The 16,137-nt window shown below is 52.8% G+C and overlaps 1 protein-coding gene across 5 annotated transcripts in view; it reads left to right on the forward strand.

The window, feature by feature from the left end:
* ADAMTS17 (ADAM metallopeptidase with thrombospondin type 1 motif 17) overlaps positions 1 to 15,826 on the forward strand; it is a 352,116-nt gene extending 336,290 nt beyond the window's left edge. For 4 of the 5 annotated variants that reach the window (XM_057724212.1, XM_057724214.1, XM_057724213.1 and 1 more), the window contains 2 exons: positions 11,553 to 11,730; positions 12,919 to 15,826. In XM_057724212.1, coding sequence (XP_057580195.1) covers positions 11,553 to 11,730; positions 12,919 to 13,085 — 345 coding nt within the window. In that variant the 3' untranslated portion in view covers positions 13,086 to 15,826. The remainder of the gene's footprint in view (positions 1 to 11,552; positions 11,731 to 12,918) is intronic. The other variant, XM_057724216.1, reaches the window with a different exon arrangement.
* The last annotated feature ends 311 nt before the right edge of the window (positions 15,827 to 16,137 follow it).

Genomic DNA, 16,137 nt, shown 5'->3' on the forward strand with positions numbered 1-16,137 from the left:
TGGGGAAGCTGGAAGGACACCGGTTCCGTGGGGCCCTTACCCTCGCTCAGTGGGTGACCGGGCTGTCTTCTGACATTTTCACGTGTTCATGCTGGATTTGCTTTCCGATTGATGTGTTACTTTTGCTGTGCCCTTGTCACACAGTTGGGGTCAGTGCACTTTTTTTTTTTTTCTTTTTTTTTTTTTTTTTTTTTACACATATCCCCATATTCCCTCCCTTCCTTGACGCCCCCCCCCCCTCGATTCCCCCCCACCCTCCCTGCCCCAGTCCTCTAAGGCATCTTCCATCCTCGAGTTGGACTCCCTTTGTTATACAACAACTTCCCACTGACTATTTTACAGTTGGTAGTATATATATGTCTGTACTACTCTCCCGCTTCTTCTCAGTGCACTTTTAAACCGATCATCGTGGGTGACCCTCCTGTAACCAGCATCCAAACCTCCCACGTGCCGGACTTTGAAGGCAGCAAACAAGTTGCCCAAAAGGAAAGTAGAAAGAAGTCTGAACACCGTCAGATTCCCAGTGTATCTGGAAGCGTTGACATTTTCCTTCCAAGCCGTCTCCTGTCACTTGGCCCTGAGGTGCTATTGAGAAAGATAAGCCTGTCTCCAGGGAGGTGATGGGCAGGCCAGCCCAAGGACACGCCACAGGTGCTGTCCTGCACTTCCAGAAGTGAGAAGGACCAAGCACCCCACGGGAAGGGTCTGGCATCCAGCCCTTCCTGTTGCTGGGTGAGGGTGTCTGAAAACAGCGCCCAGAATCTCGCTGAGGCAGGACGGGCCTGGAAGGGACTCAGAGCCCCTTCCCCTCCCTCAGCCTCAGCAAATGGCTGAACCCTAACCAGGATCCCAGCCAAGAGACCCACTTCACATTCCCGACCCAGCCGAGGGCATTATTACTGCTCTGCTCTGTTTGGAAACCGCTCTGCAGCTGCCTGCCCTCCTGGGATATTAGCTATTTCCAGATCCGTGTGAATCATTGTTTTCTCCCACTAAATGCTGGGCCCATGCATTCAACCTGGGGTTCGGGGGAGGTGGCACTGAAACCGGGAGAGGAGGAAATCACGTTTCTTTCTAGAACAGTGTGTCTTTTGATCAAAAGTTGAGATGTTTCCGTTTCAAGACCAGAGGCATTAATCATCACTGAAATAATGGGGTGTTTCTAATTAGAAACAAATTATTCTGGATGGACTATATCATAGATGGTGTTTTTCAAGAAAACCATTGGCTCTCTGTGTGAAGAGTATGGCGTTCCCTTCTACCGAAAAGATGAAAGTGGTCACTGACTTCCTGGTGCCAGTGGAGGTCCCCTGGAAGGGAGCTGGCCTGACTTGCAAGGCCTCAGTCAAGCCCCAGGTGTGCCCCTCACACCTGAGCCCCATCACTTCCCAGAAGCCTTAGGGGATCCAGTGAAGCCATGAGCACGCACATACCTGTAGCTTCGGAGCTCTGGGCAGAAGTCAGGGGGAGCCTCCCATTCAAACACGGCTGTGTGGGTGCGTTCCCAGGACAGCCGTTAGATGCCTTCCTGTGTCATGGGCAGGGATGGGGGCTCAAGTTCCACGGCCACAGAAATGAACAGACTTTGTGTCACGAGAGGGGCGTGTTTCAGAAAGCTTTTCAGCTCCGGCACCGCTTCTGAAGCCTGCGCTCGCCTTGGTGGGCCTGACCCCTCCCCACAACCCTGCACAGCTGGGCCGCCGGCCCGGCTGGGGCACCCACTTACTCTGGGCCTGCATCCACGTCACTGTGATTCCGCCAGCATTTCCTGAGCTCCTGTTCTCTGCCGACCTGTGCTTGGCACTGAGGATGCAAGAGTGGACGTGACCCAGCCTGGATACAGACAGGGGGAGCCAGCTGCAGCCACTAGGCCACACGAGTCCCGCTGGGCAGGTGGGAATGCAGCTGCTTCCAGGGACAGCCCCTGAATGGGGGCGCCGGTGGAGGGTGATGCTACTTCTACTGGGATCGGTGACAGTGGCCCTAACACGCAGCCGTGCTTTAGAGTTTACAAAGCACTTGCACTCACCTTCTTCCATTTGACCCTATCTCCATTTTGCAGGTGAAGAAACGGAGGCTCAGAGTGGTGATTTGACTTTTTTCTTAAGGTCACACAACTAGAAAATGTCAGGGCTAGGAGTCTGGTCCCTGCCTTCTGGCTCTTAGTCCACCTTTCCTTCAGGTACTTAATAATGTCAGAGTCTTGGATTTCTAATTTGAAACAGGAAGGAGATGAACTGTTATATGCCTCACATCTAACCATCATAGGTATAAGCTTGTTGTAAAGTCAAGTACTTACGTACTCTCTCTCCAGCCCAGCAATCAAAACCTGCTCTCCCAAGGGCTTTGTATCAGTCATTTACACTGTAGTATAAATCTGTTGTCTCTTTAGGAGATCATGCATGTTGTCTCCCCTTATTTGTGCACTAAAAAGTGGAGTCCTTATTAAAAGAAACTTGAGCATCGAAGAGCAAACGTGAGAGGCACTGGGGACACCAGGGCCCTTTTCTGGGTTGTGTGAAACCACGCAACGCAGAGCCAGCACTCTGGTGCAGACAGGGACCAGCAAATCCTCCATTCTGTCCTACGCCGGGCACTGCAAGCAGCAGTGAAAGGAGAGTCAGCAAACTTCAGTGGTTTTCTGGGAAGGGCAAGAAGGAGAGCGGGTGGGTACCCCCTTGGTCTGGAATATTTTGTGTGGGTGAACAGAGCCTGCCGCTGGGTCATGGAGTTAAAGTCAAGGGCCCACACCTGCTCAGATGAGAGAGGTAAACTTGTTGTAGGGCAGTGGGGTCCCCAGAAATTGCCCGGAGAGGTGCCTGCAGGGGAGTGAGCTCAATGCCGTTGACCCTTATGCAGTGCAGGTTTGAACTGCACGGGCCCATGTATACGCAGGTGTTTTTCAGTAGTGAATACGACGGTGTGTGTGATCCAGGGTTGCATCCCTGGGTGCAGAGGAACCGGGGATGTGGAGGACCGACTGTACGTTACACTCAGAATAAGCCCCGTGTTGTTCAAGCGTCAGCTGTAGTCCAAAGACAAATGCCTTTGCCCCCGTCAGTTCCCCTGCTGCCCTTCTAATCTCCTAGTATCCTTCCTCCAATCATCTGCCTTTGTGAGGAATGAGAGATCGGAGAGGGGGATGCCTCCCCCACATGCCAATCTAGGTTTTAACCGCTGCCCAGATGACCATTGAATCGGAGAACCTGTCATCCCGAAGGAACACTTTGGTTCCGACACACTGTCAACAACCTCAGCCCAGGGCATGTGGTCAGGACAACACAGGTGCACGTCCCTGCTCTGCTGTGACCTCATCTAACCTTGAACCAGCATCAGCCCCTGTCAGGTGGGTTTAGGGGTACCTGCCTCCTAGAGCAGCCATAGAAAGCATTCAGTGCAGTGCTTGGCTTAGGTGCTCACTTTTATCACCCAGTATAGTCGCAGGTCTCTCATCTCTGATCAGAATTGCATTTCTTTTTTTTTTTTTTATAAATGTATTTATTTATTTATTTATTTATTTTATTGGCTGTGTTGGGTCTTATTTGCTGCATACGGGCTTTCTTTAGTTGCGGTGAGTGGGGGCTCCTCTTTGTTGTGGTGCGCGGGCTCCTCATTGCCGTGGTTTCTCTTGTTGCGGAACACAGGCTCTAAGCGCGTGGGCTTCAGTAGTTGCGGCACGTGGGCTCAATAGTTGTGGCTCACAGGCTCTAAAGCGCAGGCTCGATAGTTGTGGCGCACGGGCTTAGTTGCTCCGCGGCACGTGGGATCTTCCTGGAGCGGGGATCAAACCCGTGTCTGCTGCATTGGCAGGCAGATTCTTAACCACTGCGCCACCTAGGAAGCCCAGAATTGGCTTTCTTATACAGGCCTGTAAAATATTGATGTCTTAGCAGGTGAGTTCTTTGAATGTGGTTCGGACCCCATGAAACAGTGTGTGCCCTGACCTGGGGCCCCATGTGATGACAGCATGGCTCGGGGCAGGAGACATCCAGGCAGCCTTTGCTGGGCACCTAGGCCCTCCTTCTGTAGCAGGGCTGGAGGGCCTTTCAAACAGTCTCTGATCAGCTGGGAGAGCTAAGTTACCAAAGTGGTAGCAGCTCCTGCCCGAGGGGAGGCAGTGAGATAGCTCCTGCAGCCCGCTCTGTGCTCCTGGCCCATCTGAAACAAGAAGCAAGAGCTCTTGGAATAGCCAGCCCTTACAGGCCCATGGCGGGGGGGTCACCTGGGCCTTCTGGTTCCCTGACTATAATGTCCCAACCAGAACCTGTAGGTCAGTAGGCTGTGAATTCAGAGAGTTTGGGGGGAACCCAAAGCTAAGGCTGAGGATAGAATTCAGGGATTTGAGGATTTCAAAAACAGTTTGAAAGAAAGTATGCGTTGAAGGGAGAAGGGGGTGGGGTGTGTGTGTGCGTGCGTGTGTGCGTGTGCGTGTGTGTGTGTGTGTGTGTGTGTTTCTAAAAAAGCATTTCCAGTTTCAAGGCTGGAGCAAAGACAGTGGGGATTTTCATCACTGTTTAAACCTGCTATTTCAGGTCTCAGCAGCTTCCGTGGCTTGCATGGCTCATGCCAAGTCTGGGGGGAGATCTGTCAAAAACGCTTTTGAAGAACTTTTGAGATTTTACCAGCCCAGTGTCTTTCGGACGCGAGCAGAAAATGCAGTTCCTGTGAGGGGATTCTCTCCCCCACGCCCCTCACTGTCATGTGGGGCTGCCTAGTCCTGCCCCTCGGAGGCAGGCGAGCCCCGCACCCAACCCCCGGAGGACAGCTCCCTGAGAGCGTTGGCGGGTGGGGCACCCGGTGCCCTGAGGGCTCCTCTTTGCATTATTTCACCCTAACCCCACCTCCTGCTCACCCCAGAGCCTGTGCAGGGCGCCCTGCCCGTCTTCCCCGCTGTAGGAGCCAGCGCTCACGTGTGTATTAAACGTGCCTGTCACGTTTTCCTCTTCCCACGATTTCTACAACTTCCTTTAGCTAATTCTCAAAACATCCCTTTGGAATCTGGTGTCACTGAGAGTCGTGATTTTAGAGCTGGGAGCAGTGAGGAGGAGGGGGTCCCCCCCATGGCGGAGCGTGTCATCAGGGCTGGGCCCGCGCCTGGTGACAGAGACGTGGTTCCTCCCTGCGGGGGAGCCGCGTGGCCCTCGAGGACTGCAGGCCTCTGGGCGGCCCGGGGCTGCATCACAGAGAAGGCGTGGACCCTCTCCGCCTCTCTGAAGGAGGTGCTGTGCCCTGCAGACACCATTCCTGCAGTCGCTGCACGTTTATTCTGTACCTACTGCGTTCTGAGCACACGCCCCGGCCACAGCGGCTGACAGCATGAAAATGAGTGAGGGTTCGTGAGAAGGGGTGTGAGCCCCGTGCCCGGCACCAGCAGGCAGGCGAAAGGTGGGCCCTGCTGCTGTTACTACTGCCATCACCACCGCCACCGTCATCGCCACCCACGGGCCTCGCGTGTGAGGTGCCACTGCAGACACTGGCTGGAGGGTGGCGCGAGGGGCTGCACGTCCTCCGGGTCGTCTGGCAAGGAGCTTTCCTGGCGGATTTATTACTGCTCCATTTTGTCTCGGTTTCCTGAGTCTCGGGAGCCACATTAAATGTTAATGTCGTGCACGGCTTGAAAAACTACCCAGCAGCGAGGGAGGGCTTCAAAGAAGACCAGACCTGTTTTTTTATAGATCTGTTTGCTTAGATTTTAGAAGCCTGAGACATGACTTCACAGTGATGCTTGGGGCTAATTCGATGCTATCAGGAGACGCTGCAGGCTCCTCACTGTTTAATTAAAGCGGAGGCTGAGGGGAGGCCGACAGAGGTGACATTCATCGTCTGTGTCTGTGTTCCCCTTAATGCAGGGAGCTCAGGTTACAGGAGGACGCAGCCCTGCAGCCTCTCTGGAATCACATTGTGTCTTCAGGGCTGAGTCAGTCTCTGATTGTGCTCCTGGATGTTGTGGGCGCCAGACAAAGGTGGACGTCCACACCTGCCTGGTGACAGGCACGGTGATCCAGGCAGGGTTAAGCAGGCCAGGCCACTCAGGGCGCCTTCCTTGGCTCCAGGGACTCCCTGGCCAGCTCTCTCTGCTCCTGGCCCCGTGCTTGCTGTTGTTAATAATAGTAGCAGCGTTTGTCCGTTCCTGACTTCCTGCTAGGCACTGCTCTAAGCTGTCTCTAATCTTGGAAATCATCCTGCAAGAAAGGTTTTATTATTCTCAAGCTACAAATAAAAAAGCTGGGGCTCGTATAGGTTAAGTAACTTGCCCGAGGTCACGCAGCGAGTAAGGGGGCTGCAGCACGCTGACAGGCCTGTCCTGCCCCCACTGCACCATCCCTGCTGAAACTCCGGCCGAGGAGTGGGTAGTTATGCATGGATTTTAGGCCGGGGGCAGGCTAGGTACCACCTTGGCTCAAATGAAAATGCAGCAGGCCCGGAAGGTGGCAGCTGCACCACAGGGTCATGGGTGGAATTTTCCACTTTTATTTTTAATTACATAGGTAATTCTATCTTGCTTGGGAGGACACAAAAGAGAAAAAGTAGTCCCACAAACCAGATGACAGCATGGTAAATTTTTTCAATGGTTTGTCTTCCAAACTTTTATATAGGTATACACACATCCACACACACACACACACACACACACACACACACACAGGTATTGAACAAAAATGGGATGGTTTTTGTACATGCTACTCTGTAACCTGTTTGTCTCCTCACCTGTTGCTCTGAGGCAGCCTCTGGGGGGCTGGGTCAGACACCTTCTCCAGGCGGCTAAGCAAACACCTGATGGTCTCAAAGATTCTTCCAAGAGAGCACAGTCCATCCACAGCCCAGAGCTGTGTGAACGGTAGCCCCCAGGGCTGCAGCTACAATGTCACAAAACCTAATCCCGGAGTCAAATCCCTGTGAGGGGCAGAGTCTGCGGGGTCTCAGAGGGCGCCCACGGCAGCTGAGGGTCAGCCCCAGCCTCTCACCTGGCGTGGCCCTGCCTCTCAGAGGTGCTGGAAAGCCCTAAGAACAGACACTTGAGTCTCTGTAGAATAACTTTGGAGATACCCTCTGTGATGTCATGGGGCAGTTCTTTTTATAGACTAGAAAGTTAAAAACCAGGAACTCAAGCTAGGAAAGATAAGGAAGAAATGGTGGAGCTGGGCAGTGACCTGTTGTTTTGATTCCTGGCCACCCCCATAGAAGCTCCATCCAATTTAGCCTCTAATTCATACAGGAAGATAGAATTTGGCCCATGGGATGGGGCAGCTGGGGTTCTGTCCCTCCTCTGCCAGTCATCAAGCTGTGACCTTGGGCCAGACACTGACCCCCATCCAGCTCAGTGGCCAAGGTCAGCCCCTTGGGATGGTCGTGGGCTGTTCCACACTCTCATGGACTCCTACAGAGGAGCCCACAGACAGAACCAACGTGCCGCCCGCACAGGCTGGGGGTGTCGTGAATGCTCTCCCCCCACCCCACCCCAGGGCATGTGAAACAAGACTAAGGGCTTTCAGAGGGGAGAGCAGTCTTCAAGGTCACCCCAGACTCTTGAGTGTTACAGTGGTCCTTGATCCTTTCTCGCAGAGACCTTGTCAATTTTGCATTTGGTTTTAGGAGATCCGTAGGATTGAGCCCTTGCCCTGATTTCACATAAATAATAACGACACTTGCAAAAGACATTGAAACCCTACCTGGTGTTTCTGGGCAGGAAGTGACCCAGCCAGGCTGATGGCCCCACCGGCAGGCTCTGCATACCTCATGGTCAGGGGGCCCATGGGAGCGGGACCATAGCCCCAGGTCCTTCTCTGTTAGCCTGTGCGGAGTTTCCTGGAAACCCAGAAACCCCACCACCACCTGCCCCACCCTGGATGCACCCCTTCTCCAAGGAGCGCTATGAGGACACCCCCTCTTCCTCCTGGTGTGTCTCCCACAGCAGGTGGCACCAGTGAGCCAAGTCAAGATGGGAAGACAAGGGCGGGTGGTGTCTGTAGAGCAGCTCGCATGGCCCCTTCCTCCCCACGTGCCCAGGAGTCACAGAAACAAGGCCCCAGGTACATGCTCTCCCGGGGAGCAGGGCTTTTTAAAAATTTTACGATCAATTTAGATATAAAGGTCTTTAATGGTGTAGGTGGACTAGTCAAATGCCTACTTACAATACATACTTATTCATGTTATATGTTCATATGTAAAGTTTATATATTATGTTTAAATTTAGAAATATTGCTATTTTCTGTCTTTAGCGTATGATGAAGTTGCACCTGAGGAAATTGCTATTTCTGTGGGGTCGAAAACAGTTGCACATCAGCAGTTTTGTAAAGCACATCCTGTCGTCTGCAGCGGCTTTGTCATCCAGCGCCGCACCTCCTGGGTCCCCTGTTCAGCTTGCCGGAGTGCACAGGGCACTGCCGTCCCCATTCCCCGGGATGCCGCCTTTTTTGGATGTGCTGTTCCCACTGGACATTCCCTCGCAAGCCGCGGTGTGAGGTTGCTCTGCGTTGGCACGGCTCTGCATAGGCAAGACGTTGCTCTACATTCATGGGATTTTGCGCCGCCTCGGGACCCTTGGCCGTTTCCTTCACGTACCCCATTGGTGTGGACCTCCGGTCACTGGGTACAGCCACTTACCAGATTGCTTTCCAAGCGATCATAACAAATTGCTTACACCATCCTCCCTCATCTAGGATTATGATGTCCTACTTCCAGGGAGAGTTCCATTTCTTTGCCTCCCTTTTTCTTTTAACCCCCCAGGTGATTTTGCTACAAATAATGGAGGGTATCCCTCATCCCTGCCCCTGAACTATGAGAGGTTTTGTTGTCACGGAATTATAAAGCAACGTACTCTTTTCCAAGAATAGTTTTGAGTGAAAGGCTTCATCTCTTGTATTTGAGCGCACCTATCACCTGTATATAAACTTAGTAGTCAGGGCTGCGGGTGGATGTCTGTTCTTGCTTAATCACACGTATTTGTATACAAATGCTCGACTACTTCATCATAAGAAAAGAGAGCTCCTCACACTACACAGGACATAGGGAAGAAGTTCATGGTAGAATCACAGGCAAGTTCTCAGCTCTGGCTGCTTGTTGCAGTTACTTACCTGGAGAGCTTTGAAAAACGCTGATGCCCGGTGCATCCTCGAGGGATACTGAGTGTTTGGTCTGGGACATCAAGATCTTTCAGAGCTCTCCAGGTAATCCCATGCAGCAGACCCAGACCTGCAGCCACTCCCTCCGAGACGCCCTCTAGGCAGACGTCACATTGCTGTGGCACCTGTCCCACGTTCCAGGTCTCCAGCCCATGGGAACCTTGCCATGTGGCCTCATCCCTCCACTGCAGCAGCCCCGCAACCTTTCAAATGCTCCAGTACACACTCCTGAGGTCTAGGGTGGACCCAGGAATGTACGTTTATCATGCACGAAGGATTCTCAAGGCTGTGAGCAGCCCTTGATGGATTTATCCAGAAGATGGATATGAAGCAAGGCACACAGCCGTGCCTGTCAGAGAGAGCCCATTTTGGTTCGAACACATCAGAAACACGCCAGGTGGGAGTGGGGCGGTGCTCGGTGCAAGGGAAGGCGCACTTGTGGTTTTCCCACCTCTTTTGTGATTTAAGACTGGGCCCCAACAGAGCACCATGCTCTCTATCCTTCTGAAGTGAAAAAAAAAAAAAAAAAAATGTGATCCTGCTCATTAGACTAGAGAGGAGAGGAATTCACCTGGGGCACAAAAGCCCCTCTGGGAGCACAGGCGATGGCCACTTCTCATGGATGAGGGCTCCACGCTGAGCCCGTGCAGGGTAACCCCTCACAGACCTCCAGGGAAGGCCCTTCCTCCAGCACAGGCCAGGGTCAGACCCGAGGGGAGGAGACAGGGAGGCATGTGATCCAGATGGCACCTGGCGTCTTCACCACATGGCACTCAGAGGAGAGGCTCTGCTCCCCTCTTTTCACCCTGAGGTGGCAGTATTAACTCCAGCTGGGCTGCTGTACCTGTGCTCTTTGCTTTGTTAAAGGTTTGCAGAGTGCTCTCAGAACCCTGTAAATCACGGGTACTGTTCATGCTGGGGGACCCCAGATGGAGAGAGTATGAATGTGGACCAGGCACTCTGGCTGGGAGGAGGCCAACTTAATGGAGAGATGCTTCAAAGGGCTCCCAGGAAAACAAGCAAGGGCAGAGGGGCTGGCCAGCAGGATGGGGGCTGGTGCTGGATACCTGGCAGCTTCCCTGTAAACACTTTATTTATTTATTTTTTATAAATTCATTTATTTATTGATTGGCTGCATTGGGTCTTTGTTGCTACGTGCAGGCTTTCCCTAGTTGTGGCAAGCAGGGGCTACTCTTCATTGTAGTGTGCAGGCTCCTCATTGTGGTGGCTTCTCTTGTTGCAGAGCATGGGCTCTAGGCTTATGGGCTTCAGTTGTTGTGGCACATGGGCTCAATAGTTGTGGCACACGGACTTAGTTGCTCTGCTGCATGTGGGATCTTCCTGGGGCAGGGATTGAACCCATGTCCCCTGGAATTGGCAGGTGGATTCTTAACCACTGTGCCACCTAGGAAGTCCCTGTAAATGCTTTAAAGGGGCACAAAAAGGAATAGGAAGAAGAACAGGAGACAGAACACATAGTAACATCTCAAAAGGCTACTCACTGGGAACACAGGATGGTCTGCTGAACCACATTGGCTTGGTTTTAGCAAATGGACATCTGCAAAGGCTGGAAGTGCCAAGAACTAGGGATTGGGTGTCTAAATTAAAACTGTTAGCCCCAATATTAGTCCATGAGTCCATTTTGCAAGAAAGGTTGCCCTTCTTCATTTTCTCTAAGTTTACTTAATTCTGAGCCCCAGCCCTCCAGGCTCGTGGAAATTCAGCCCCGTCATTATTGGGCTCCTCTCCATGCCCAGGGCCGGACAAAGGCCCAGGCACCGCAGGCAGCACAAAGTGCTGGGGATGTTCCTGTGGCCATCACGGCCAGTCCCTGCTGGGTGCCAGCAAGTCACCCAACTCCCGGAGAATTTCAAAGCCTGTCTTAGCTCAGGCTGCTGTAACAAAATACCACAGGTTGGGTGGCTTACACAATGAGACTTTTATTTCTCACGGTTCTGGAGGCTAAGAAGTTTGAGGTCAAGGTGCTGGCACTTTCGGTTCTTGGTGAGGGACCACTTCCTGGCTTGCGGACAGCCGCCTTGGCATGTGTCATCACGTGATGGAAGGAGAGCACTCTGATCTCTCTTCCTCTTCTTATAAAGACACTAATCTCATCATGGGGCCCCACCCTCATGACCTCATTTAAACCCAATTACCTCCCAAAGGACCTACCTTCAAATACCATCCCGCTGGGGGGTAGGGCTTCAACATGTAAATGCTGGGGAGACACAAATATCTTGAAACAGTTTTCCATCAGGCAACTGGTGGGCAGCCAACCCTCTTGTCCTGCAATTATCTCAAGCTCTTAAGAATGACACACAGGGGCCAGACACAGGGGTGCTGAGATGGGGGGCCACAGTCAAAGCCCCTCAGCCCGGGTCCGGCTCCTAGCTCACCGGGCCCCAGCGCAGCTCTCCCTGTCTCTGGCAGTGCTCGTCGACCTGTGGGAAGGGGCTGCAGTCCCGTGTGGTACAGTGCATGCACCAGATCACTGGGCGCCATGGCAACGAGTGCCCTGCCCTCTCCAAGCCGGCAGCCTACAAACAGTGCCACCAAGAAGTCTGCAATGACAAGATCAACGTGAACACCATCACCTCCCCTCGCCTTGGTGAGTACCTCTACTGACCCCCAGCTCCTGGGACTGCTGCATCCCCTGGCCAGTGAGCCCCTGCTGACGGTGGGAGTTCTGTGAGCCCGAAAGCCCCCTCCTTGGGCCGCATTTGAGTTCTGGAGAGGCCAACGTGTGTCAGTTCTGCGGAGGGTCTGAGGTCTCAGAGATGGAATTTCATTCCTTGGCATGAAATGGATGTTTGTAAAGTGGGTTCTCAAACACGTGCGCCCCTCTGCCAACAAATGGGGGACACAGGAGAACGTTCCTCAAATGTTTTGGGTTTCCTGTGTGTGAAGGAGGCACAGGGAGGTGCTTGGTTCGGGAAATGAAGGATCTGGGGGTGTCATTCATGAAATCTTGGTGATGCGTGCATGGAATGTTCCTTAAGCTAATGCTTGAGAGGAAAACAGGGTGTTGACAGGTTGGAATCTTAATTCGGCAGGGAGATTTCGTGTGAGCAGTTTGGCTCTGAGCGCTTCAAACCCAGCCCTTCACCAGGCCACGTGCCCGGCCAGTGGTGGCACAAGAAGAATGTCTGGTACTGATCTGATGATTCCATTGAACAGAGTTTCTGCCTTGCCAAATAGAAATCCCTAGGGGATTTTTTCCCGTGCAAAGCCCTTTCCCTAATACTGGAGTGTCACCAACATGAAGGGTGTTTCCAAGCAGCTTCACTGGGGGGGTCTTTGAGCCTGCAGAGGGTACACCAGACTCTTGCATGCACAAGCCTCATTGGTATCCTCCAGAAACCTCCCTCAGGCAGGACCAAGACCCTGAAGGCGATTCAGGCCACTTGCTTGTGCTGTGACCTTGTACTTTTGTGGGCCTTTGACATCCACTCCTGTGCGCCTTTCTGTCTTATAAATGCCAACAGATGATGTCCTCCACCATAAAATAACAGTGCCTGCCACTTAGCTCCGAAGCAGGGGGGCAGTGCCCTCGCCCTGAGGCGGCAGTCAGACCACTGAATTCTGCCAAGTGGTCAGGTTGGACTCTGAGTGTATCCCTTGTAGAAGAAAGCCACAGCCACAGTGGCCTTGGCAGGGGCGTGGTTTCCCCAGTCTGTGCAAGTCTCCAGCATACACGTGGGTAAGGGCAGCCCTGAGTGTGTCAGACTGCAGGCCATCTGTGTGTGCACCAGGCCACCCATAACCCCTGGGCTTTCTCTCTCCACTGTCCCCTTAGCTGCTCTGACCTACAAATGCACACGGGACCAGTGGACAGTGTACTGCAGGGTCATCCGAGAAAAGAACCTCTGCCAGGACATGAGATGGTACCAGCGCTGCTGCCAGACGTGCAGGGACTTCTATGCGAACAAGATGCGCCAGCCACCACCGGCACCGAGCTCATGACAGGCGGCCCAGCGGTCCCGCGACGCCCCGACGTGAGGTCTGCATCCTGACCACATGGCTCATGGAAAGCCCACCCGCCGGAGAGCACACCAGTCCTGCGGCCGGGACCCGCAGAGCACGCCGAGGCTCACCCGGGAGGCTGTCCCCAAAATCCAATCGCTTAGAACTTGAGAGTGGACTTGACGTTTGCTTAGTGCTTTTATACTTAATATATTGTTAACAGCCACTGGATGGCTTTCTATGGTAAGGAAAAAATAGGCATGAGTCACAAAATAATTGTAATTTCTAAGGTTCCACGTACCTCAAAGGGAACACCTCTGATAGACAATCGTGAAGAGAGATGGCACGGGCACCCCGTCTCGGCTTTCTTCTGACGTTTGACTTCCCAATGCTTGATTGGGGCGGGGGGGCAGGGGATATCCAAAAAATGAGACGTTTTACTGTAAAGCAGGCTTTATTCTGAAAGCCAGTGATGCCCTGGATGGAAGGAGGCTTCTCTGGAGAGGCAGGGCTGCCGGAGCCCCTCGATACCACAAGGACCAGCCCGTGGCCCCTCCGCCTGGTCGGGGAACGTGCTCCCTAGGTCCCAGCCTTTCCTTGGAGGTCTTGTCCCTGAGAGTCTGAGTCTGTGTGAACCAGCAAGGACACCAGGGCTGCATAGTTCTGCACACCACCCACGTGGGGAAGAATATTCCGGAAGGGTTTGGGTTTAGGGACATATCTAGTTTTCAGATCTCTGGGGTCGCTCACCCAGGGAAACAGAAGAGCCTCTCTTCAAGGTGCTGTGAGAGGAGGTACATGCTAATTTTGGCCTTGGGATTGCTTCCTGGCATAGAGGTGAGCTCAGGGCAGCTTTGTGAGGGGTAGAGGGGCTCCCCCTCTGCTTCCGGGGACCTCTGCTCCAACCAGTACTTCATAAAGCTTTGCACCTTAGAGATTGCTTCCCATTGACCTTGGCCATCTATCTGAAGTTGATTCTTCTTAGAACCTCTGAGGACTCAGGCTCAGGCCTGGCGCTTCACCCTGGCACAGGGCGGGTTTCCTCCAGGGCCGCTCAGCCTAGTGCCCAGATGGGTGGAGGAGTGCCCCCTGGCCGGGATGACTGCACACCCACCCAGCCTTCCCGTGGTCCAGACCTTGCAGTGTTTGTCATTGTCATGCTGTCATTATTGACCCATCATCGAGGGGCAGGAATGACACTCAGAAAAGCATGAAGAAGGTATCTGCCTCCTACAGGACCCTCATCCCTCAGAACAGAGCTGTGCCCTCTCTGCAGCCCAGGGAGATGACAAGAGCAGCCCCTGTGAAAGCACAGAAGATGGTAGGACCCTGCCCGCCCAGGAGCTGGGAGGAGGGGCTCCGACATGCTGGGGGGTCTGGTCTGCTGACCAACTCCGTGGCTGTTTGATGGGTGCTTACATTCAAGGACTTTATCATGGGAAGCCCACCCTCTCTTCCCTTATTTCCACGGGCGTCTTACTTAGGCTCATCTCCATGAGATCATCTCCAAGTGCTTCTTGATTTATTGGTGCTGTGTTTATGTATCTGTGTGTGTGTGTTTGACATCACAACGTTAGAGTCAGCTTAAATCAAAAAGTAAAAGAAACACTCTGCCGTCTCAAGCCTGTCTTATGGGCTGTGTTTTGGTTTCTGATTTTTACTACCCCAGAGGCAAAGGAGTGGTAGGGATGGCAGGGAATCTATTCAGTTCCACTTGAATCTGTGAGAAGTGTTGAAGAAGCTCCTTAGGTGCTCTGTGGAAAGACCCCAGAGGGTGCCAGGCTGGGGCAGCTCACCTGCAGGGTAACCTCAGCAGCTGCCCGGAGCCTGTGCAGAACGCTGTCCTCCCAGCTCCAGCTTGGTCGCCAGCAGACTCCCCAAAGTCCCGCAAAGGCTTGGGGAACTAGGGCTCGGCTTTCCCCCAGCCCCAGATGGGCTATACTTTACCACAGATGGACAGAAAGCGCTCAGCCTCGGGGTCTGAGGAACAGAGTCAGGGCAGCCAGGTAAGGAAGCCGGGGCAGCCTTGCCTACTGTCTGCTGGGGACCACGGGCCCACCTGAGCTGGTGCGTGTGCACGTGCCCAGGGACGAGCCTTTCCCCTGGTGTCTCGGAATCTCCCCACCGGCCACCTTGACGGTATCAACTGGACGCCCCTGGCAAGGGCCCCACACCCTCAGAATGCAGATGATTGATTCAGTTATTGTTAAACATCTCTTCGGCTCCCCAAAGTTCAGGTCTTTCTGAGCTGTTTCAGCTCACGCTGGCACTGCCACTCTGAAATTCACCAGCCCGCCTTCTGTTCACGGCAAAGCAATGATTGATTTTGGTGAAGCCTTCACGGCATCCTTGCTCCACTTTGTACAGAAGACAATGAAACGCTGTCATTACAACAGTGATGTTTCTTTATTGTTAACAATACCCTGTACTGTCACTCAAGTACTGTACCTTTTTGGTTGCACAAATGTGTTACTAACTACAGAGTCTCACGATCTTATGGTGCTATTTTCATTGGTGCAAATGAAACCCTCTCTGTTGACCATGGCTTGATATTATCCGAACACAGGGAAAGATCCTCAATGTCAATAATATCATTGCTTTGTTCTCTTCTCTCCATTTCAGAGTCAAATGTATATATTTTCCATTAGTTAACTTACATTACGTACTGTACCCATGGTATTTTTCTTTTACTTTTTGGTGCTGGTTTGAAAGAAAAAAAAAAAAAGAACAGAAGACAAACATTGGACACCACTGTAAATGAAAAATTAATCATTTCATTGGAAGTGAGTTGAATATGTTTAATAAAATGTTCTTCCATAACAATTTTCAGCTGTCTGTGAAGTGAAAGACAAAAACCAGTCCCCGAGGCCTGACAGAGGGAGGCTGTGTCCTTTCTGCCTGCAGTGGTCAGGCCACTCGCCTGGGACTTGGCTGCCAGGAGCCGTAGGCTGCCGACCGCAGCTGCGGACAGTGTCAGAGGTCGCTGGTAGATGCAGTTCTGGTGGGTGGCTGTATCTCCCCAAGTGAGCGTTAACAAATCATTTAGTCCTGG

The sequence above is a fragment of the Hippopotamus amphibius genome, chromosome 2 (assembly GCF_030028045.1).
Source record: "Hippopotamus amphibius kiboko isolate mHipAmp2 chromosome 2, mHipAmp2.hap2, whole genome shotgun sequence".
In the NCBI taxonomy this organism is placed as follows: domain Eukaryota; kingdom Metazoa; phylum Chordata; class Mammalia; order Artiodactyla; family Hippopotamidae; genus Hippopotamus; species Hippopotamus amphibius.